The 22,667-nt window shown below is 53.9% G+C and overlaps 7 protein-coding genes across 7 annotated transcripts; 4 read left to right on the forward strand and 3 right to left on the reverse strand.

Moving 5' to 3' along the window:
* Positions 1–381: 381 nt before the first annotated feature.
* On the forward strand, positions 382–1,346 carry PG985_007073 (alpha/beta-hydrolase; the record flags this gene model as incomplete). Its single annotated transcript, XM_066826842.1, has 2 exons — positions 382–634; positions 712–1,346. 2 exons carry the CDS (start codon positions 382–384, stop codon positions 1,344–1,346), a joined length of 888 nt encoding a protein of 295 aa, XP_066684517.1.
* Positions 1,347–3,256: 1,910 nt separating this feature from the next.
* Positions 3,257–5,054, forward strand: PG985_007074 (S-adenosyl-L-methionine-dependent methyltransferase; the record flags this gene model as incomplete). Its single annotated transcript, XM_066826843.1, has 8 exons — positions 3,257–3,583; positions 3,670–3,722; positions 3,764–3,886; positions 3,941–3,982; positions 4,047–4,146; positions 4,205–4,212; positions 4,272–4,789; positions 4,927–5,054. 8 exons carry the CDS (start codon positions 3,257–3,259, stop codon positions 5,052–5,054), a joined length of 1,299 nt encoding a protein of 432 aa, XP_066684518.1.
* Positions 5,055–6,285: 1,231 nt separating this feature from the next.
* PG985_007075 (1-3-beta-glucanosyltransferase gel1) lies at positions 6,286–7,687 on the reverse strand (the record flags this gene model as incomplete). Its single annotated transcript, XM_066826844.1, has 2 exons — positions 6,286–6,510; positions 6,569–7,687. 2 exons carry the CDS (start codon positions 7,685–7,687, stop codon positions 6,286–6,288), a joined length of 1,344 nt encoding a protein of 447 aa, XP_066684519.1.
* Positions 7,688–11,488: 3,801 nt separating this feature from the next.
* PG985_007076 (uncharacterized protein) lies at positions 11,489–15,071 on the forward strand (the record flags this gene model as incomplete). The annotated part of the gene is made up of 6 exons (XM_066826845.1): positions 11,489–12,781; positions 12,835–13,043; positions 13,122–13,198; positions 13,261–13,884; positions 13,942–14,319; positions 14,425–15,071. Coding segments are annotated over 6 exons (3,228 nt in total), but the record flags the coding sequence as incomplete, so codon positions are not given.
* A 759-nt stretch (positions 15,072–15,830) lies between these two features.
* PG985_007077 (uncharacterized protein) lies at positions 15,831–17,129 on the forward strand (the record flags this gene model as incomplete). Its single annotated transcript, XM_066826846.1, has 3 exons — positions 15,831–16,268; positions 16,422–16,509; positions 16,651–17,129. The coding sequence occupies 3 exons, from the start codon at positions 15,831–15,833 to the stop codon at positions 17,127–17,129; spliced, it is 1,005 nt and encodes a 334-aa protein (XP_066684521.1).
* A 504-nt stretch (positions 17,130–17,633) lies between these two features.
* PG985_007078 (cell surface protein) lies at positions 17,634–18,725 on the reverse strand (the record flags this gene model as incomplete). Its single annotated transcript, XM_066826847.1, has 1 exon — positions 17,634–18,725. One exon carries the CDS (start codon positions 18,723–18,725, stop codon positions 17,634–17,636), a length of 1,092 nt encoding a protein of 363 aa, XP_066684522.1.
* Positions 18,726–21,652: 2,927 nt separating this feature from the next.
* Positions 21,653–22,206, reverse strand: PG985_007079 (uncharacterized protein; the record flags this gene model as incomplete). The annotated part of the gene is made up of 2 exons (XM_066826848.1): positions 21,653–21,862; positions 21,934–22,206. The coding sequence occupies 2 exons, from the start codon at positions 22,204–22,206 to the stop codon at positions 21,653–21,655; spliced, it is 483 nt and encodes a 160-aa protein (XP_066684523.1).
* Between the last annotated feature and the right edge of the window lie 461 nt (positions 22,207–22,667).

Genomic DNA, 22,667 nt, shown 5'->3' on the forward strand with positions numbered 1-22,667 from the left:
GAGACAGACACTACCTCTTAAGTAATAACCTAATAATAAACTGACCATGTACATAACTGGCCAACTTACCTAGCCAAACCCCACTTGGCAGCTAGTTAGCCTGGAGAGGAGAGGGGAGAGTCACATGCGGCAGGTGTATCGTCATCGTTGTCAATATCAACACCATTGCGGACCGACGACCTGGGTTATTATAATCCGGTAAATATTCATCAATGCACTAATTGATGAGTTGAGCTATACTCTCTGGCCAAGGATTATTACATCTATTCACATCTGAAACATCACTTCACTAAAAGTACGACGCTGCTGAGGAGATTGTAAAGAACGTACAGCTACAATTGACACAGTCCTGATTTGAATCCATCGGATAAAACTTACACCATGACGTCTACTGGGTACTGCCGAGACTGCTTCACCGGCACACTCCATGGCGACGCCGAAATAACGGGTCATGCCGAGCAGATCCACGGCCTGCCAACTTATGTTGCCCAGCCGGAAGCGGGGACTAAGCCCAAAGCACTCATTGTCATCATCCCCGATGGCTTCGGCTGGGAGCTGCGGAATACTCGGGCATTGGCCGACAGCTATGCCAAGCGGGGAGGGTTCCTTGTTTACCTGCCCGATTTCATGGACGGTTAGAAACCATCTCCAAACCCTGTGCCTAGTTTGTCGTTCTCGTTGTTGGAATATATTGACTCGGTGCATTAAAAGGGGCGGCGCCACCTCAGTCCCTCCTGGCCGATATAGACGGGCTCATGGCGCCGTCTCCAGACTGGTATACTACTCTCGTAATGAAGCCCTACTGGGCCCTGAAAACGATTGCCTTGATGGCCCCGTTCATTGTTCGAACCAGGCGGTCGGTAACACAGCCACGGGTTGTCAAATTCTTCCAAGGCCTAAGGACGAGCCCGCCACCCTTCCCGACCCAAAGTCTAAAGATTGGCGTAGCCGGTTTCTGCTGGGGCGGATACCATGCCATCTACCTGGCCCAGGACAACCCCGAGACGCGGGTCACCCCTCCAGGGTCTGCGGAGGGGGTACCGCTCATCAACTGTGGCTTCACAGCTCACCCGTCTTCCGTGTCTATTCCTTCGGATATCTTGGCTGTCCGGCTGCCACTAAGCGTCGCCAATGGGCCGGATGACGCCCTTATGGGTAGGGAGAAGATGGTCCAGCTGACGCAGATCCTCGAGGCTAAAGAGGATGCTGCACATGAGGTTGTCCCCTTTGAGGGAGCGAGGCATGGCTTTGGCAACCGAGGCGACCCAAATGACCCGAAGCAGGCAGAGATGGGCCTACAGGCCGAAGACCAGGCGGTCAATTGGTTTAGTAAGCACCTTTGCTGATGGGGTGTGGTGTCTGTGATATCGTGATGTGACCGGGCGAGTCGGCTGTCGTTGTCACGCTCTTTTTCTTTTTCCTTTTTTGTGCCTTCCAAGCTTGGTTCTCGGAGCTGCTGCCGAGTAATTCCAAAATCCCGACTGGTGTATGTTTGGTTTATCCCAACGTGTCTCTACTTTTTGCCTGTGTTTTCACCCCCAAAACTAGTACGACCGGTCACACTACGAGCTGAATTTACTGAAGTACTGATTGCAAAACTACTCGGAGATAAGAAGAAAGTTACATGCCGTGATTGTACTGCACTTCCTGCAGCTCTCCCTTGCGCGCGTGATGCCGTACGACGATCTGTTTGCCCAGGCTGCCAGGCAAGACTTTAGTCGCGAGAGAGGCGGCCGGGTGCCGTGAACACCATGGCATGGATTTATATCATAATAAATGACAAACATCGCCGTGAGGGGCAACGGCAAGTCGAGTTGATGAACGATGGTCGATGATGGCTGCTGGTCTTAACCGGTCATGAACATGCGTAGTACATGTCTTATACACGTTATGCACTTTGCTACGGTAAGTGGAGGTTGCCTCAAACGTTACACAGCGCTCTTGGCAGGGTTAGGCTAGGAAAGTAGTCGATGGCGGTAAAGCTTGGCGAGGCCAGGCCAAGAGCCAGTATCAGCAACGGCACGTCAATCGACGACTGGAATTGTGTATACTGGGCGAGCGGTTTGCTATACCCATGCCATTCATTGTATGATGATGTATCGACAGGCTCGGGGCGTGTTTCCCAGAACAGCAATTCCGGAGAGACATCCGGGATGCATGCTTGCACAGCAAACACACAACAGAACTCGTTTACCAACAACCGAATCACCACGACCCGCCGACCCGACAGAGCCGGTCTACAGCTTGCTTTTTGGTTGAAGCAAGGGGCGACTGATTTGTACTGCAGTCGGGCCCTACAAACTGCCGTGCATTGAAAGTCACAAAGTGGCATTTCTGGGTCGTCGAGGTCGTATTTGTCGTATTTCTAATGTCTTAAGCACCATTCGGCAATCTCCGCCAGAATCTTATGTTGGAAGGTTCCGCCGCCGGAAAAGCTAGGCAGTCCCACTAGCTGACCTCACTCTTGTAACACTGACAGCGCTTATTCTCCAGTTGTCATTCTCCTCCCCCCAGTGCTGCATGCCCTGCGTGCCCTGCGTGCCCTTGTCCATGACGACCGGCGCCGAATTTCGCGATCATGACTCCGGCCCGGTCCCAGGCGTTAATGTGTCTGAGACTCGAGCTGAGCTGGGCGGAAACAGCGCCAGGGACCAGCCTCTGTGCTAGGGTGGTCCTTCGGGGGGGGGGGGAGGGAATTGGTGGCCTAGAACCCAGGCGCTCTGCCTTTTTGCCCATGGTTCCCCTGGAGTGTGATCGACGTGAAGGGACGATTGGCCCCATTGGCCGACCCGCAGTGCGTGTGCGTGGTCTGCAAAATGCGTCTCTACGGCGGAGCAGCGAAGGTGTTGGCTGTTTTGCACTTTCAGGATTCAAATCAAATGCCCCCGAATGCCCACCGCTTGTCAACTCGCTTTAATCCTAACCGCCCAAGCATTAGGTCAAGCCACCACTTCGACCCGACAATGTGGTTCGCCATTCACACAACCCAGGACATGTCACAACACTCGCCATAGCTAACCTCCCGGGTTTCAATAAACAAAACAGAAAGGAAAAAAACAAGATTGAAGCGGACGGCCAAGCCGTGGGGACTCACCCGGTTCAATATGTGAATATTGCCAGTGACGACTCGCAATTTCCTAGGTACTACACCGCTTCCGTCTCTTATACACCCGGCCTCCTCGGTTGAGAGAGAAAAGAAGAAGAAAAAATAACCTCCCTTCACCAAGTCAATCGTCGTCAATTTCGGAAATCGATTATGACGAAGGAAGTTGCCGGGTCTTTACCTGAGAGCGGCCTTTCACAAACGGAGGGAGACTCTGGTGCCCATAGCAGTGGAGCTTCATCGTCCGCCGAGAATCTCGGTGCGGGTGAGTCGAGGGACAGTGCATCTCGCACCGAGGATGCAGAGGTCGAAGAGCCGGGCAGTGGACCGAGCAGAGAGGGAGGGCTGAGCCAAGAAACCCCAAGCACGAGCGGCGGGACTCGGGATAGCGAGGCCGCCTCTGATAATGCTTCCCTAAGTTCTGACGATGCTACACCCATAGCAAATGGAAGTATCGCGGGACTAGAATGGGCCCAGCCGGTAATTAGCACCTTGAACTCCGCTGCAAATGCGAATCAGCATCCCTAGAAACACAAGATGCTTATGGCTGGATATCTCCATCGCAGGACCTTGATGAGGACCAATTTGACGACGCAGACTCGGCCCTTGGGGACGATAGGTAAATGCAGCAGCAACTAGTCCCGTCATGTTGTGGCCCAGGCTGATGGAGAGAGACAACAGTGCCAGCTCGACACAGTCCCTGTCGTCGAGTGTATTGCAGTATCGCACAATCCACGGACGGAGGTACCATAGCCTCCGCGGAGATAACGACACAGAATACTGGTGAGTTTCTGGGGTGTATCCAGTCGTGGCGGCTTAGTTGCTGATGCCTCGTAGGCAGCCCAACGACGAGCAACAGAACTTGTATGCAGAGTACTCGTAAGTTTTGATCCCGCCAGACTATCTCTAGCGAACCCAGGCTGAGCACTTAAACGCTATGCAGACACCACGCAAACTTGTTATTACTTGACGGCAGGTTGTTCCTCGCCCCGATTCCAGATAACGTCCAGAATGTTCTCGATGTTGGTACAGGGATTGGACAGGTAAGTTCCTATGTTCAATACAATCTCCCGAACGATACTGACTTCTCCTTGTTAACAGTGGGCTATGTATATTTGTTCCTATTCTTGAGCCATCTTCCTTGTTGTGATGCTGACCGGATGCCCAGAGATTTCGGAGATGCCCACCCCCACGCTCAGGTAAGGGGCGTGGACCTTTCGCCTATCCAGCCAGCTTGGATACCACCAAATGTTCTTTTTGAGATAGACGACATAGCTCAGGAATGGACATACCAGCCAAACCACTTTGATTTCATATACCTCCGCTCTCTCCACGGCTGTATCAAAGACTGGGATGCCTTCTTCCGAGAGGCGTACAAGTGCTGTAAACCCGGAGGCTGGGTAGAGACCTTCCACATGGACCTGAAGCCGCAAAGCGATGACGGCTCGGTCCGGCCTGGCATGGCCATGCTTTCCATGTACGAACATCTCGTGGACGCTGGCCGTCGTATGGGGCGGTCCATGGATCTGCTACGCCATCAGACCATGGTGCGGTCTATGGAGGCGGCGGGCTTCGTCGATCTACGGGAAACGAATATCAAGAAGCCGATAACTGGTAGCTTCGGAGATAGGAAAATGCGCGAAATCGGCGGTTTCCAGCACGCTGCCATGACAGAAGGCCTGGAAGGTAGGTCTATACGCACCACCCACGCACACACACATGATGTTAATTTGATGACACCGAGAAAAAGCAACTATCCCGTCTATAATTGGTGTAAGCCAGCTAACCGACCCCCCTCTTAGGTCTCGTTCTGTATCCATTAGGCCACGTTCTAGGATGGCCACTCATACAGATACAACTGATGCTGGCTCGCGTGCGAACGGAGCTGGCTTCACAGAGAGTCCATCCTTGGACGCGGGTCCAGATCGTCTATGCGAGGAAACCCGAGTAAAAAGGCACAAGGGTTTCTGGAAGACGATGCATCATATTAGCAGAGAGAGAGAGAGAGAGAGAGAGAGAGAGAGAGAGAGAGAGAGAGAGAGAGAGATAAGGCGGATGAGAAGCAATGTCGAGGTCAGATGCCGCCCTTTTAAAGGGCTATTATTGTCGCCTGGGAGAAAAAGGGAAAAAGAGACCCGGGCCAGGCAGGGCATTCGCACGTATATCAGGAGAAGCTGAAATGCTCGCCTAAGCCAGCATCGGAGTACCAGTGATTCGATGTTGATTAACATACAACATAGTTTTATACCCTGTATATGCTCAGGACCTACCTACACTATATAGAAGGGGGCATACACATTTGATATACCATCAATGAGAGCACTGAAGCTTATATGCATCTAGCGACAACTGTTCTCACGCAGGCGAGCCGGTTTTGTGCAAAGTCTGACTACCATTTTTAAAGCAGGAGTGGCCTTCACTATGAGATGGCGGCTCAACGTGTCTGCCAGCTGGATGATTCTTGTCCATTGGTAGGGAAGTATGTAATTTGGACGACATAACAAGCTGACGATACTTATGGGCAGCAGCTTCTCTTACTACACTAGATATAATACATGTATCTACAAGTTGTTCGTTCTTCTTTAACCCGCATCTGTTGATAGCGATCCATTTCTCGTGTCGCTGGATGCGGAGGGTGCTTGTCAAAGCAACATACCATCACACCAAAACTGTTTTCGTGGGACACTAGCCACAGCAAGGTTTCTCTAATTGACGCGAAAGTAGCATGTCGGCCATTTTGTCTTCAGCAGTCATACATGCGGCTTGTTGATGGAAGGAAGGGTCGCTGCTTTTAACTACTTGTAACCCCAAAAGCATTCGTTGTAGCACACGATCACATGCAAAAAACCTTTCAAGACGAACTGGCAAACGCAGGCATTCGAGCAATTGTGTACGTTATTTGTTATGATTTACATGCCAAAGTTGCTATGGCTATGGCCAAATGCCACTAGGGCATCTGGCTGTCCCTTGATTAATTCCTGTGCGCGCAATACGCGCCCCGGCTGGGGGGCACTTGATCACACGGATTGGCCATCGAATCAGGTTTACGAGGCCGAGCTATTGCGCTACCCATATCTTATCCTTCTCAGAAAAAAACGCCGGTCGTCATGAAATACAATATGTTTTTTAGTCCTTAGTCCTAAAGGATATTGAACAGAACCATGCTGATTACTTATGCTCCTTTACAGCACAAGGGTGCCAGCCAGAACGAACAGGCCAGCAACAACGGAAACGGCGAGCATGGTCATATCCATAGGCGGGGCAGGTCGGCCACCCTCGCTCTTGCCAGACGAGGTAGCCTCCACGGAGCCGGAGCCAGGAGCGGCGGTACCAGTGCTAGTAGAGCCAGCGTTCTGGGAGCCGGAGCCCTTCAGGCCAGGGCCGGTGCCAGCACCATCCTTCATGTACTGCGTAGATTGTTAGCTACTGCGCTGAGCGGAGTTATCTTGTCAGGGGGTGTCTTACCTTCTTGGCAGCATCAGGGATGGCAGGGAGAGAGTCGTCCTCGACCAGCCAGTCATCATCCTTGGGAGGGCACTTAGAGGAGTGAGTGGTGGAGGCGGCACCACCGTCACCAGTGGGGGTGGGGTACTTCTTGAGGGCGTCCTTGAACTTGGTGAAGTCAGGGCTGTCGGCGTCCTTGCTCTTGGGGTCAACAATGCCGTATCCGTTACCCTCCTTGGTGTACTCGTAGAGCAGACCACCAGAGTAGACACCAGTCATCTCCTTGTCCATCAGGGCAGACATCTCCTCGAAGTTGCGGCCGTTGGTGATGCAGCCCCACTCGGACAGGAAGATGGGCAGGCCGTAGTCCTTGAAGCTCTTGACCTTGGCATCCCAGCCCGAGGTCTCGAAGGTCGAGGGCGAGCACCAAGAGTAGTCGTTGAAGGCGAAGAAGTCGCTTCGCGCGTCGTCGGAACCGCAGTTGAAGTAGTTGGCCGTCTGCATGCGGTTCTTACTCACATCAGCAGCGGAGTAGCCCACAGGAATCTTGCGGTAGCCACGGGTGCCGATGTATTGCTTCATGTCACGGGTGGTGGCCTTGACATAGGGAGCAGACTTGGTAGAGTCGACCTTGTCGTTGATGACCTCGTTTCCAGAGAAGAAAGCGAGAGTGTTGTCGTACTTGTGGAAGGCGTCGATGGTGGCAAAGACGCTCTGCAAGTAGTCGGCGTTGTAGGACGGGCCCGGCTTCGAGCGGTTGATGGAGTACTTGGGGCTGTTCACATCGAGCACCAGGTAGATGCCGGCATCAGCCAGCAGCTTCATGCACTCGTCGTGGTCCTTGGAGTTGTCGACCATGTAGACACGGATGGTGTTGACGCCAAGGTCCTTGAAGTTGGCAATATCCCTCTTGCAAGTCTCGGTGTTGGCGAGGGGGTCGGCATCGCCAGACGAACCACCAGGCTGGTAGTCGATACCGCGAATGTAGAAGCGCTCCTTGCCAGCCCAGAAGGCGTTTCCGGAGGCCGAGACGGCCGGGAGCGATTCAGCGCGCTTGGGCAGCTCAGGGTCAGTGGGGGTAGGCCCGGCGGAGACCAGGCCGGCCGTCGCGAGGGCGGAGAGAAGCTCGTAAGATCGCATCGTGGCAGATGTCTGTATGTTTGTTGTATATGAATTGAGTTCCTTCCAAAATGTGGCTAACTTAATATCAAGTCCGTGGTCAAGCAAAGTGGCCAATCAATCCCGAGAGAGTGAGGGATGTCTGATTGAGTCCCCAAAACGAGATATGTGCAAGAGAAATGAATTACAATATTTCAGTAACTTATAAGAGAAGAAGAGGGCAACAAGAACGAGTGAGCTGCCGTTGGAGGAGAAGTTGTTGGGAGGAAGTAACGATTGTGTCGTGGGAGAGTTTGGGAGGGGGGGTAAACAGGAAGGAAGGATTGATATGGAGGAAGAGACAGACCAAGAAAACCAAGCAGAAGTCAAGACCAAACAAGCTCTCGCCCGGTGATCCAAGGGGAGTTGATAGATTACGTGGTATGCACCTTGAAGGAGTGGGTTGCCCATGATTGGCCAGTCAGCGTGACGGGCGGCGGGAATCCCACAAGTCAAGATTCCAGTCAACCCCTGAATCCCCAATCGAAGGTTCGGATGTTTGGGAATTTGCATCTCGTTATTTTGGAGAACAGGGTGGTGTCTCTAGCAGCCACAGCAAAACAGTCACTCTTCCTGCTCTCTCCTACAATCAGAGCCGTGAGACACGCCGATTCAAGGAGGGGGTAGCATTAGCGGCAGCGGGCAGGCGGGCAAGCGGGCGCGCGCGGCGGTGGAAACGCCAGGGCAGAGCCAGGTCCGCATTAACACAGCGATCGCCCCAGGATGCAAGGGGCATTGTCGAGCAATTCAGGCAGCCCCTTGTCCATCGCCATATCACCCGTTAGATGACCCCGGTGCCAGCAGCATTGACTAGATGACCTGTTCTCATATCCGCAACGTCGTAATCTAAGATGCCTTTCTACGTGTACGCGTACTGGCCGGCAGGGGACTTTTAGAAGAGAAGGACTCGCTTGTTGCCATTCAGCTATTGGCCTCGCTTGTGTTGCTACTGCATGTCGTGTCTGTAGGGGGAAAAAAAAAAAAAACATCGCACCACCAACCACTGCAAAATTCGTATCCACCAAGCCACCTGGGCATCTTTCCATGTCTTGCCCCATTGCATGCCATGCCATGCCACGAAGCACACTACCTACATAATTAACATTTTAGACTATGTGCCCTAGAGAGCACTGCCACCTCTCAAAACGGGCCTCCCGACCGCTTTGTTTCAAATACACCTCTTTCCCGCCACAGGGTTGCCAGGCAATGGCACCTTGAGGCACCTTGAGGACTTGACCTGATGCTACCTTTGCCCAGATACACTTTGACGATGACGCCAGTGCCCCAAATGCACACCGTCGGTTGGTTTGGGAGTTTGGCTACCGAATGCCCAAAGAGTTGGAACCCCAGCTCGTTGAAGCTCGAGCAGAGCCCATTCCTCCATTGCTTGAGAGATCGTGGGGCCGGATGGTTACATGTTTTTATAGCAAGTGGAGGCGGCAGTCGTCATGAGGCCCGTTTCCGACCCAGTTTATTCCAAGGCGTCAATCGGGAAGCACAGTTTCCTTCCAAATGCTTGATCTGGAAGCTTGAGCAACCCTTGGCGATCAAAAACCCTAGCATCCATGCTGCATGCCCAGGTCAACCTGCCTGCTACCCGGGCCTGGCACCAGGCTTCTGGCCCCCATTCAGAGTGTCAAAATAGCATCACACTCAGTTCAAATGCTCTTTTCCGTTATTACACTTTAGGGGATTGGTAAAGTCAAGCAAGGTTGATACCGCAACGGGAAACTTGTTAAAAAAGTGGATGGAAGTTAATTGACAGACCAGGCAGCCAGGTCAATTATAAGGTCTGGCGTCTGGTGTTACTGCGCAACCACATACTAAGTTACTACCAGTTGGCTCTGTGTAGCTAGGGCCATGCATTACTGTAAACATCCGCTATTAGGGCGCGATATTTACCAAACAAGCCGGTATCGACACATGGTAGAAGACAAGATGCCTGGCGCTGCTGGCTGTGTTGTTGCAGTCCTGAGCAGTGCCAGTGCGATCGTGATACTTGTCGAAAAGAAAATTAAGAGTAGCATAAGCCAATCTCGTTTGTCTTCCTAACGGTCCAAGGGGTCTCAACCCCAAGTCGGCGTCTAGATGGCAGGAGATTAGAGCAAATCATTTTTCTTTCCTTCTCTTATGTAACAGGTCAGAACATTCAAGTTCAAACGGAAGGCCCGACGTTACTGGGTGTGGTTTTCCGTGAAGAACCGACCCCCCGATCTTTCCAAGCTAGCGGGTCCCACCAGCTTACGAATGCGCTGGATACAGCCAAGCGTTCAATACGACCCAGAGTTGGTTCAGCAGCACCGCCAGGCTGAAATAGAAGAAGAAGGTGTCCGAACCCATCCCGGTTCCTTGTTTTTTCTCATGGATTCTCCAACTCCCACCACCGTATCTGCAGTCTTGCTGCAGAGTAGGTAGTAATAAATGCAAGCGCACTTAGCTGTGCGACCCAGGCAGGCAGTAGAAGCTGCAATGCTGCACTGCACTTGGAATAAGCAAGATTAGTAGGAAAAGCTGGTGGAACTACTGATCATGACCATTTCCTAAGCACCCGCCAAGGCAACTACAGCTCGGGAGTATGACGACATAAACAGGTTCGCTGCCCAGGCTACAAGGATACCGCTGCACTTCTCTGCTTTTTCCCCAAGCCAGCTTTGCCCTTTCTTTCTTCGCGGATTCGAGTTCATGTCTAGAACAGGATCTTATATTCAATATGCAGGCTATGAAAATCACATGCGGGACAATGTGCGAGGCTCGTCCAATCATGTCTGCTGCACATTGTCAGATTTCTTTCTTCTAGAACATGGATGTCAGCTCATCGAGTGGTGCAGGTGGTCGCAGTCATCGGGCTAGCTTCTGTCAGCTCGCCCTCTCCCACTCCGGTGGTTGCCCGTCTGCCGCCAGAGCATCTCACACCGCAAGGGGGGCTGTACGACTAAATGGCATTCCATCCCCGTTGCTCTGAACGAGCCCGATGATGCTGAATATCATCTTGGGGCCGGCGTATATGATCAGTGGCCATTTGATGAAACACATGGCACCCATGAGTATGCCTATGCAGATGTCGTGAATGATATACTACGTTGTTTGCCATGCCACTTTGTCTTGCATTTAGGTGGACAGATGGAGAGAACTCTCGCCAGGATGCAGGCGAACGGGAGAGAACCAAGCAAGCGACCCGGGCCAAGATTAGTCGATGGCAACCAACAATCATCAAAACACACTCTCAACACGGCCGGTTGCTTGGTCCTTATGTATCAAAGGGTTGGTGGCGTACACACTACCAACGTACTCAAATCGCCCGGGATGGGCCAGGCTGGCAGTTTTTCAGTCACATTGTCCCCGTCTCGTCTTACGCTGTCATCGCCGAATTGAAATGCAAACCTGAACACTAGCCGCCAGCCCGTCCCGTGGTCTTGGTAGTGGCAGTGTGTGGATGGGGGGGGAAAGAGAGGCTTACCATTCTGCCCAACCAGCCCCGCCAACTCCGGCTGCATGACATACTATCATCCCCGCTCCCTCTTCCAGCCCTTTCCAGATTGTCTACTATACCACACCACATCACCGGCCTGGCCTCTTTTTTCCGAATATATACTGCCTTTTGCCAGTCTGTTTGATCTGCAGGCGCCTGTTTGCTGTTTCCCCGTGTTTCGGACTCTCCAGTCTTTCTTCCACACTATTCGTTCTATTTTTGCAGGGTGCCCACGTATTTTGTGACATATCTTGGCGGTCCCTCGCAGGCCCCGCGTCACGACGCTGCAAGATGTCGTCGTATTATGAGCGAGACTACCGGTACGCTCGCAACGACGATTCCCCTCGTCGGACGAAGACAAGTACAAGAGCACGACAGTCCGGCGGTACAAGGTTGGCGGTGGCGGCGGGAGTTCTACATCTCGTGTTGAACGAGTCGAGCGCTATGACGAAGTCGACGACGATCGACGATCTAGGTATTCTACCCGGGACGACTTCCGCGACAACCGTTCCCATGCCGGCCGTCCTTCTGGAGAAGTTGTGGAGGTCGATCGCCGAACCGAGAAGACCTATCTGCCCGAGCGACCCCGGTCCTCTTTCGACCCTCCGGTGGAGCGCGAGCGCCGCGTCGTAGAGAAGAGGATTGAGCGTGACGAGTCTGGTCACCGCGACCAGGATCGATACTGGGAGAGAGAAACGGACTACATCCGAGAACCCGACCGCCGCGACCACCGGGACAATACCACCGTTATCCGCGAGTCTCGTGAGACTATCGAGCGAGACCCACCGCGCAATTACTGGGACCGTCAATCTCGGATGCCTTGGGATGACCATGAGGATGTTCGCATAGAAAAGCATATCGAGCGTAGGTCCGGCGACCATGTGGATGACATGAGAATCGAGAAGCACGTAGAGCGGGATCACGACCATGATCACTATAGCCATCACGACCACCCAGGTGCCGTCGAGCGATATACCAAGGAGACCGAGTATTATACTCCGGCGGACCCTCCCCCTCAGCCCATTGTAATCCGCCAAAAAGCCCCGGAGCCTCAGCAAATTATCGTTCAGGAAGCAGCTGCCCCGCCTCCTGTGATCATCAACCAAGAGCGTCCCGAGCCGGGCTACATCGTACTCCGAGAGAACAACCGCCAGATCGCTCGACGTGAGCCTTCCGAAGAGTACTATTATCGCCGCGAGGAGCGCGATAACCGCCACAAAGATGACTACGCCATGGAACGATATGACCGTCGCCACCGTCGAGACTATCCCTCGGAGGACGAGGATTACTACGTCAAGAGGACCATCATACGCCGCGAGCGTAGCTCCAGCTCGGATCATCATAAGAAGCGGCATCTGGCCGAGGGTGCTCTGGCTGGCGCTGGCCTGTCAGCATTCTTGGCCAGCCGTCGCGATCGAGAGGGCGATCTGCCTGAGCACCGAGGCAAGAAAGTGTTAGCCGGTGCAGCCCTCGGAGCTTTGGGAACCGAGGTCATCCGCCGGGCCCGGAGTGCCTATGAGGAAAGAGATTACGAGGATGACTATGATGACCGCCGCCACCGGTCACGATCCAAATCTAGATCAAGAATAACTACAGGCCTTGCGCTGGTATGTAAACCCTATTGCCTTGGTGTTTTGTTCGATGCTAACTGAAACGATAGGGAGCTGCTGCACTTGCTGTTGCCGGAGGTCTCAAGTATATGCAAAGCAACAAGATCGAAAAAGAGGAGGCCACGAGAGGTCGCGCCAGACGTCGATACTCTGACGAGTACTCTCGCTCTTCGAGCCGAGTCAGTCGTACTGTCAGTCGAACCAGTCGGAGCAGAAAGCGTAGCAAGTCGAGCGTGGCGAAGGCTGCTGCGGCCACTGGGTAAGTCTAAGAAGCAACTCAGGCAGTTCTGATTGTAATCCAGTCATCTGAAGTATGGTCTAACATTCGGCGTCACAGTGCGGTTGCTGGATTGGTGCAGCATTACCGAAGCAAGTCACGTGGCAAATCTCGAAGCAAGTCGAAGGTTAGAACAGGTAAGTATCAATCATGATGGCATTTGGGTTGTGGCAGTTGGTTTGACCATTTCTTCATGCAGGAGCCGAAATTGCGGCAGCATCCCTTACAGGGGCTGCGGCAAGTAAGCTGTGGGAGCGTCATAAGGACAAGAAGGAGGCACGCGAGCGGAAGGTTGAAGATGATGATGAGTACTACTCTGATAGAGATCGTCATCATCGCGGGTACAGCTCGTCGCGCAGCCGTAGCCGTAGCCGCAGCCACAGCCGCAGCAGCAGGTCAAGGGCCCGGTCCTTCACCACAAGAGAGGGCGCTAATCGGGAACTAGGCCTCGTTGAGTACGGCAACGATCCCTTGTCGCCTCCGGCAGGCTATGTGTCGGCTGGTGAAGCGCGCCAGCCTCGCCATCGCCGCCATCGATCGCCCTCCGTGGCATCGGACCCCGAGATTAAGCGACAGAGGAGCAAGAGTCGCCTGCGCGAGGCTGCAGCTGGAGTCCTGGGGGCCGGTGCGGCGGCGATTGGGCTGAAGAAGTACAATGATGTCAAGAAGGAGAAGGAAAAGGAAAAGGAGAGGTCTCGCGAACAGTCACGGGAGAGATCGATAGGTAGATCGATGGAGCGAGAGCGACACGAAGTTGAGGATGGCCGACCCCCGAGGGAGGAGCGCAGACGGGATCGACGGTCCCGAGAGCGACAGAGACAGCGTAAGTTTTTTCTCCGTCAGTCATCAACCCCATTCAACTAATCTAACCATCTACTAGGTTACGAGGAAGAATCCGACGCTGGCGGCTATTACCCTGGTTACGAATACGATCCGGAGGCACCTCCTTCGCCCCCAACTGCATCCGGTGGCTACCCTCAGCCATACACCACTGGCCCCCCACCAGGGCCGTCTGGACCGCCGCCACCGCCTGGGCCAGCAGGCTTTACTCATTACCCCAACCCTTCGCAGATGAACGTCAACGCCTACCCGCCTCATCCTGTCTACAACCCAGCGGACTACCCACCACCGCCTGCGCCTCCGGCTGGAGGGCCTCGGAATCCCTTCCCCCCTAATGCACCAGAGTCGGTGAGTCGCGGTGACAATCCAAACCATTCCCCTCGTACTGCCCCCGACCTTGGCGGAGCTGCTGCACAAGGTGTGATGTTCCCCCGTGTCGTTCGAAACTAGATGTTTCTTTTCCCCCCATCTCATTACCCCTCCACCCTTTTGGCAAGTTCGTGAATCTAATTTGGTATGCTAGATGGTCTAAAGCCCCGCCGCCGACGGTCACGTCGATCCCGACCTTTGAGCAGGTCTCCTTCCGTTAGCTCGGAGCCTGCAACACCACCTGCGTCACTTGCCGCAAACAAATCCGTCTCTTTCATACCCTTATCTCCACAATCCAGCCAGACTTTGCGGAAACTTCACGAAGCTCAAGACCGGCATTCCGACTCAGACCTCTCTTCGGACCGTACTTTGTCCCATCGACGTGGGAGAAGACGAGACCCGGATCTTTCATCGGAGGAGAATGATGTGGAAGTGCTACCTGACCGTTTTGATACCTCGGGTCGTCCGCTCGAGCCTGGTGATCCAGGCCGGTGGACGTCTAGAGGAGGAAGTTTCGAGTATCGACCACGAGACAGGGGGACGCAAATGCAAGGCGCATGGGGTGTTGGCGGGACCGATGCTGACATGGTCAATCGGATGGCGGAAAGCGTCGGGAGTCTCCTTGAGGGAAAATCAGGCCTTCTGGGGATTCTGGGCAACGTAATCTCTCATTTACCCAAGAGTGATGGTGTCAGGGGTGCGGTCGAGGATGCAAAGCATGACGAGTCGGAGGACGAACCGGAAAGGCCAAGGCACACAAGGCGTAGGCGACATCGTGGTGACGATGCATATCTCAAGTGAGTTGACTTCGGGGGTTAGATGTTTTTTTCTTGGATATGTGAAGGTGGATGGAAGAAGTATTGAGAGTGGCATTTACGGATGGATGACTATGTGTGCACGACATGTCACGATTTACGAACTTTCCTATAGTAGCGAACGAAGCCTTTGATAGAGACGGTACTTGCTTGTTTCTTTTCTTTTTCATGTTTGTTTCTTCAGACAGGAAGGGGTTTTTTTACATCTATATACCTCTTGTGATCTCATTCTTTAGTCGTTGGTGAGCTGTGATCGTGATACTTGAGCTGAACCGATTGGACACTGCATTCTTTGGAGAGAGTTTATGTCGCCGGATACAAAATCGGTGCCCCTCCGCCACCCATGAAGGTAGATGAGATCTCTCATACCGAAATTGGGGAAGGCTTACATGTGGAGTTTGCCGGCGTAACCCTACCTCGTCGCGTACCGGAGACATTCAAGTGTCTGCATTGTGCTCCCCGGAGACTTTGCGGATACTTGTACAAGGTCGATGTCTGATTTTGTATCCGAACATCAGTCTATAAAGAGCGGTTATGTCAACCGAGTTGTGGGTTTTAGCAACAGCCAAAACATATACTAGATCTAATGGTTCAGATGACTCGTCTCGCCATATCGGCTCGATCACTACTACTATCTTGCCCCTATTCTCCACGCCGCCGCCCCCTCCAATTCCGCACTCACCACAGACCCCATTTGTCTACTACTTTGTCAGGCATCCATCTATTTGCTCCTTCCTCCACCGCCATGGCCCCTTTCGCACCAGACAACGACAATAGCCTGGCCGAGAAATTGCAGGACCAGTTCCGCAGCGTGCCCGTCACGGCCGAGAACGACGACGCCAAGCTGGCCATGATCCAGGCCATGGACCGTGTCATGGGCTTCCCCGGCGAGAAGCTCCTCCAGCAGGCGGGACTCCTACCACCGGGCGACGGCGACGATAGCGGCGACCCCGAGGACAAGAACAAAGAGGAGGAAAAGGAAGAGCCCTTTGTCCTCTTCGACGACGCGTGCGGCACGGGGCTCATCGCCGGCCTGCTGCAGAAGCAGGTGTCGCCCGCGGTGCTGCGAGAGAGCCGCTTCGTCTGCGCCGACCTCAACGCGAACCTCGTCGACATCGTCAAGTGGCGGGCCGAGAGGGACGAGTGGAAGGGGACGGTTGAGACTGCGGTCGTGGACGCCCAGGTGCGTTTCTTTTCTTTTCTTTGCTTTCTTTATTCTTCATGATGGGTAGTGACACCAGGGGTTGGTTGCTATCTCTCCTTATTTTTTTGCCCCTTCTTCCTCAGACTCAACCGGTAGAAAAAGCCCAGTACTAAAGCATCATTCTACTCGCAGGACACAGGGTTACCAGCCAACTCCTTCTCCCACGTGGTTATCAACTTCGCCATGCACATCATCCCCAAACCCGACGTCGCGCTCCGAGGTACGTCCATACACCCTCTTCTCATCTTCCACCCCTTTACTCCATGCCGTCAGCCACATCCTCACCATTCCAACGATCAACAATCCCTCACCATCTTCCACAAACCGTCCCCCGCTAACCTTACTTCCTCCCTCCTTCCAGAAGCCTACCGCCTCCTCCGCCCGAACGGCACCCTCGCCTTCACCGTCTGGGCCGCCGACAACACGGGCTGGATCCCCGACATGCGCAGCGCCTTCGCCGCGCTTCCCTTCGCGGAAACAACCCCCTTGATGCCCGACCATGTGCCCATGGCCGTGCACGGCCTAGACCAGTGGATCGACCCGGCCGGCCTCCGCGCCGAGCTCGCGTCCGCTTCCGTCGGCTTCCAAGACGTGCGCGTCGAGACGCTCGAGCACGCGAGCCGCATCGACAGCGCCGAATACTTCGTCGGGGCCTTTGACATGATGAGGAAGTGGATGATGCAGAGTTACTGGTCCGAAGATAGCCGCCGGGCTGCCGCTACGGACGGAGGCGCGATTATGGACAAGGTCATGATCGAACACTTGCGGGAAAAGCATGGTGGGAACGGCTGGGATATCAAATGGAAATCAGTCTTGGTAACCTGTCGGAAGCCATCATGACAAACATGTGCAGTTGGCGTATGTGGCAGTGTTCCAGGTGCTGCACGATATTAGCTCCAAGTTCAACACTCAAGGATATCCTCCAGGGTAGCTTTTAGGGTAGGTTCGAGGGTAACGTTCAGGGTAGTTATAGAAATAATATTTCACAATTCAAGGTCACGTATTGCAATCATGGAGGTACAGTGAGGTTGAGTGAGGTCGAGGTAGATAGTCTCAATTTGTCATTAGTCGTAATAATGTGGTATCGTACAGAATAGCTATTAATCATTCTTCCGTTCCATCACACCAGGAATTTAAATTCCACTGTGCTTCTCCTGATGAGTCTGCGTAGAGTGTCTCCGCTCGCGGTCATGAGTGTGGTCGTCATGGTCCATTACGGGGGCACCAACATGCTTCTGCATCACTGAAGGAGGGACCTGAGCAGCATCATGGGGGTCCTTGTGACCAGTCCTAGACGTACTCGATCAGCACGTGGGAAGTATTCGATGAGGAGTCCGAGTCGGCTTACGACTGGTAAGTCTTGTTTCCGCCAACAGTCTTCGAACCATCCAGATCACTGTCCACGCGAGGGTCGACCTTGTTCATCATATCAGAACCGTGCGGGCCTGCCGTTTTCTCAGCTGGACCGGGACCTGAGCCCATGTGCGATGTGCCCTTTCCACCGGGAGCGCCGCGGTGGTCACGGTCCGAGTCAATTCGAGGGTCAGCCGCGTTGGCCATCCGGCTATCGTGTGTGCCGTGTGTTCCAGTTGGGGCGTTGTAGGCAGTGTGGCCTTGGCCTCCAGTTACCGGGTTTCCGGAACCGGCGATGCCTTGTTGGTGGCCGGTCGTTCCCGCGCCAGTCATTCCGGTAGCAGCTCCTGTCATGCCGGGGCCGTGGTTGCTGCCAGACAGACCTGAAGTGCCGTGGCTGCCGGAAATGCCGCTGGTGCCAGTGGTACCGTGGGTTCCGTGGGAGCCAGTCATACCAGAGCCAGTCATGCCGGAGCCGGTCATACCGCTGGTGCCAGTGGTACCGTGGGTACCGTGAGTGCCGTGAGAGCCGGTAACGCCGGAGCCGGCCATGCCAGTACCGTGAGTACCAGTGTGAGTGGTACCAGCGGTACCTGAAGAGCCGTAGGTGTTGCCAACAGTGCGGCTAGCATCACGGTCCGAGTCGACACGAGGGTCAGCGGCGTTGGCAACGCGGCCAGAGTGAGGGCCGTGAACACCTTCGGGAGCGGAGCCGGCGCCGGTGTAGCCTTGACCGGCCAAGTTACCAGCGTGGGTACCGGAGCGGTCGCTGTCGATTCTGGGGTCTACCTTGTTGCCCATGGAAGAGCTGTGGGGACCCTCGTTTCCAGTGGTGTGGCCGACACCAGTGCCAGTGGTTGTTGAGTGACCAACACCTCCAGCAGAGTGTCCAACGCCGGTACCAGTGGTAGAAGAGTGACCTGTTGTGCCGGCAGGGTTGGCACGGTGGTCACGGTCTGAGTCGATTCTGGGGTCGGCAGCGTTGGCAGTCTTGCTGTTGTGGGTTCCGTGGGTACCCTCGGGCTGCTCGTGCTGCTTGTCGCCCTTAACGGCGTCCTTGACCTTGTTGATGATGGAAGACATGGTGATGTTTTGGTTAAGTTGTTATTGGTGGTGTATGGGTATCAAAGAGGTGGTTTGGTTTGTTTGTAGGGTTGGGGTATCAAATGTGGTTGTGTGAGTGAGGATGATAATGACGAGAGAAGAATGATGATGTTCGGGGGGATGAAGTGTCGTATATGTACTGGCAGGAGAGGACCTTGAAGGGCTTGAGGCCTCTCTCTCTGTTCCTTGGTTTGGCTGTTGCATCATTGTGGAAATCTCGATCTGACGGACATGCAAAGGGTACGATGGGATTGCTCCTGCCTGAGTGTTTGGTGTGCGTTTCTCAGCTCCTCCCTCAGTAATCCGTATTGTACAACCCCAACATGCCCATGTAACAAACATGCTACTTCCAAGGCCACGGGCTGTTGGACAGACCAAAGGGGGTCGGCTTAGATCAAATCGTCGTCATAAGTCTCAATGGCACTGGGCCACGGTTTCCTGTTTGGGTCATGCAGATTGGAATATCGGCCGGTGCTTTTAGTCCGGAAGGGGTCCCCCAGCTGTGAGTGGCCAGAGTCTTTGTTGACATGCTCCCGAACCTTCTTCTTCCCTTTCAACCCCGCCCCCGCCAGTTGGCAGATTCTGTGACTTGCAACGCCGGAACGGGCCCAGCAGGGAGGAAGTAGCTTCAGAAGTACCTAGCTCGCACGTTCCTGTGGCTTCAGGAGGCGCTACGTACCTGCCGACCTCCACGTTAGCAGGGTGGCAGGCTAGCTTGGCTGCGTCGTTGGGGCGTTCAAGAGCTGGGCCATGCGTAACCCGCGTCATAGTGAGACACCAAGCACTGTTTGGATCTGTGGCGGTGACGTTTAAGGCTACCTGGCTACCTAGATGTTAGGAGGCAAATCAAACAGCAAAGGTCCTGAAACCTGGCAGCTGTGGGGTATCAGACAGGCCCTTCCTATTGCGGCTCAAGATTGGATGGATACCAACATACAGTACCTAACATAGCTCATCGTGGATTGGATAGCTCCAACCTAACCTTACTGTAGGTAGTGAGGGGAAACATGCCACACCCATTGACCAGTCAGCTCTACTCCGTATCAAAACCCGGTACGATCATATCGACTTGTATGGTGTTTAGCATGGGGCACGGGAATCAGCGTGGAGAGGTCGTGGTATGCTAGCCATCTACATTCTCGCTGCTGGTGTCCCCGGCCAGGTATGCCAGCAAGCACTGCAGCAGTCTCGGTTTCTCTGGTCACCGGCGCGTGCGTAGTAGTACAGTAGCAATGCACCTTGACTACAGAGCAATTAGGTTTTGGTGGCGGCAGAGTTGTGAAGCCAGGTACCTTGCAAGCTTGTTGTCCGTCAAGGAAACTGGCAACTGGTGCTCACTTCAAGAGGTTGTGTGTTGCTTAGAAGATGGAGGGGGGCTTGAGGGGCCTAGAACTCCGCGATCTTCTCCAGGAACATCTCTGCGGGTGGACCTTGATCAAAGAATCGGATATGAGAGTGGGTTGGGTTACCCGCTGGCGTGACGTACGGCAGGGCCCAACCAGCTCGCGTTCCCAGATCGACGATGGTGTGTGGCTTGCGCGTCCCTCTGGACATCCGGCTAGACGGCACTAGGCCCACGAGGTACTGTAGGTATGTACATACATGCTGAGAGAGAGAGAAGAGTCCCGACTCTCCATTGGCATGGACTCCGAAGCGCATGCAGTCGTGCAGCGTGCAGCTGCTGCAACGGAATCAACAACACGCAGTTTGCTAGCTTGTGGCGTCACCCGTCACCCCGTGCCATGTGCAGCTGACGCGCCTTACGGGAAACCCCACCAGCGATGCGGTCATTGACTGCCAGGTTTTCGGGGAGGTTTTCCTACTTTCCCACAATTATGCCAAGATTTTTGTGGCTATGCAGCAAACACTTGCACCGATCAGCATCTTGTGGCGTCTTTCACCAGCCACATCGCCAACTGCAACATATCGAATTCGGTGCAAGGAGGTGCAGCAGTAAGTACCTACCGACCAACCCCTCCATCGCAGCAATCAGAAGATACGCAGATACAAACTGGATGTCGGATTTCACGGATGCAACCCCTGAGCCGGAGAGGAGGGAGGGGTAGCTTGATGGTGCTAGGCAGACATACGATTATTCATATCGTCGTACAGGCTCCAACGCGGGAAACGAAGCAATGATGTCAGGTCGTTGTCGAACCTTCGTTTTTCGGGCGTCTCTCCGCCAAAGTCAAACTGTACATACATACATACGACCTGTCAACAAAGCACACTGTACCTACCATGTCTCAAATTTTCAATCTTGCCCACCACCAACTTCGTCGTGGGGCTCAGGTAGGCTTATGACGTATCCTGCGTTCTGCGCCAAGTGATATGCTGCAGAAGTCAAGTGAACCTGTGGGCAGTTGGGCGGTTACCGGTATGTACTGCTGCGGAAGGAATGGCTCCATGGCAAAGATTGCCTGTTAGTAATCAGAGTACCATATCGAAGTGTGGCTCAAGACACAGACAGGCATGTCCTTTGGGCACGCATACCACTAGACACATCGTATACTGGATCCAGTTCGTACTTCAGTGTGACAATCAACCAGAAAATTCTGTCTTGATGTAGAGTATCGGAAGCTATCAACTAACGCCAGCTGAGGTATCTTAAGTACATAATGTGGGCAGTACAGGGTATCAAATTCATAAATCATGGTGCATAGAGTTTCCAACAAGCCAATCCTTGCTCGACCATTACATGCTCCTCATCAGGCTGTGGTGGTGAAAATGAATAGAAGGTAAAGAAGGCACATGATGCCGTAGTTATCGTGGGTATTGAAATCAGGGGCCAGCGGTAGAACAATCCATCGTCAGAGCCTTTCAGCGAATGCCTGGCCGATGATCACAGCTTGGTTGCCGTTTCCTCGGCCTCAGGAGCTGCATAGGCTGGGTCGGCGACCTGCCACTTAGACGCGAGAGCGGCCCCAGGTGCGGCGTCGGTAGGCGCGACGTTCGTGGTCGCGCACCCAGATGATGCCGATGATGGCAGACGCGAGCCAGCAGATGGCCGACAGGAAGCTGAAGGCGATGACGGCCTTCCAGTTACCGCACTGGCCGACGCCGCGGAACGCCAACCCATTCCAGTCGAAGACGCCGCCACACGAGTCGCCGATGAGCTGCGTTGTCGCGTGTTAGCATCATCAGAAGCCGGTCATACCTGGGGTTGAAATGAGGAAAAAAGACTTACATTGACGATCAGGCCAAAGGCCACGAACCAGCAGATGGAGATGACAATGTCGATGGGCCAGTGCACGAAGGCTCCGCTGAAGGGAAAGAGCCAGATGAGCGCGAGGAAGATGGCGATGCCGGCCACGACTTCGGTGTAGATGAACCGGCCCAGGCTCCAACTATCAACTCCGTCCATCCGGTGGAGGTAATGTCCGTTGATGCCGGCGACGATGGTGGCAAAAGCCAGCTCCGCCAGGCGCAGGATCATGCCAACGAGGTCGGTCAAGATCATCTTGGCGGTTTCAGGGGTGTCTTCTAATCGATGTTGTTGTCCTAGCAAATCTTATTGACCAGTTGTGCCAACCGTAAAGCAGTATATGCGATAAGGGGGGAGTCCGTCACTTATATATCCTTGAGATATAGATATGTGAGAATAAAACGTAGAGAAACTGGTGATGTCTTGGTGGGAGAGAGGCCTGGCAATACGATTGGTATTTATTCGCCAGCCATTATTGGCAATAACGCATGGCATGAGCAACTATGACGCTGCGCCATCACAGCCCAACCAACGGCAAGCCAGGAGAAGAAGTGAGGTGTTCAGGCTTGCCAGTCCAAGCAAACCTGCAACAACCTGCAAGAAGCATGCCACCACAGCCAGTCATTCATTCCAGAGATGGTGTTACCATGGAACAGCAACCAACAACGAAAAAGGAACAGCGAGAAACAACCCATGTCTTTCTTGCGCGGACACAG

The sequence above is a fragment of the Apiospora marii genome, assembly GCF_038362585.1.
Source record: "Apiospora marii strain CBS 49790 chromosome Unknown utg000004l_segment0_segment1, whole genome shotgun sequence".
In the NCBI taxonomy this organism is placed as follows: Eukaryota; Fungi; Ascomycota; class Sordariomycetes; order Amphisphaeriales; family Apiosporaceae; genus Apiospora; species Apiospora marii.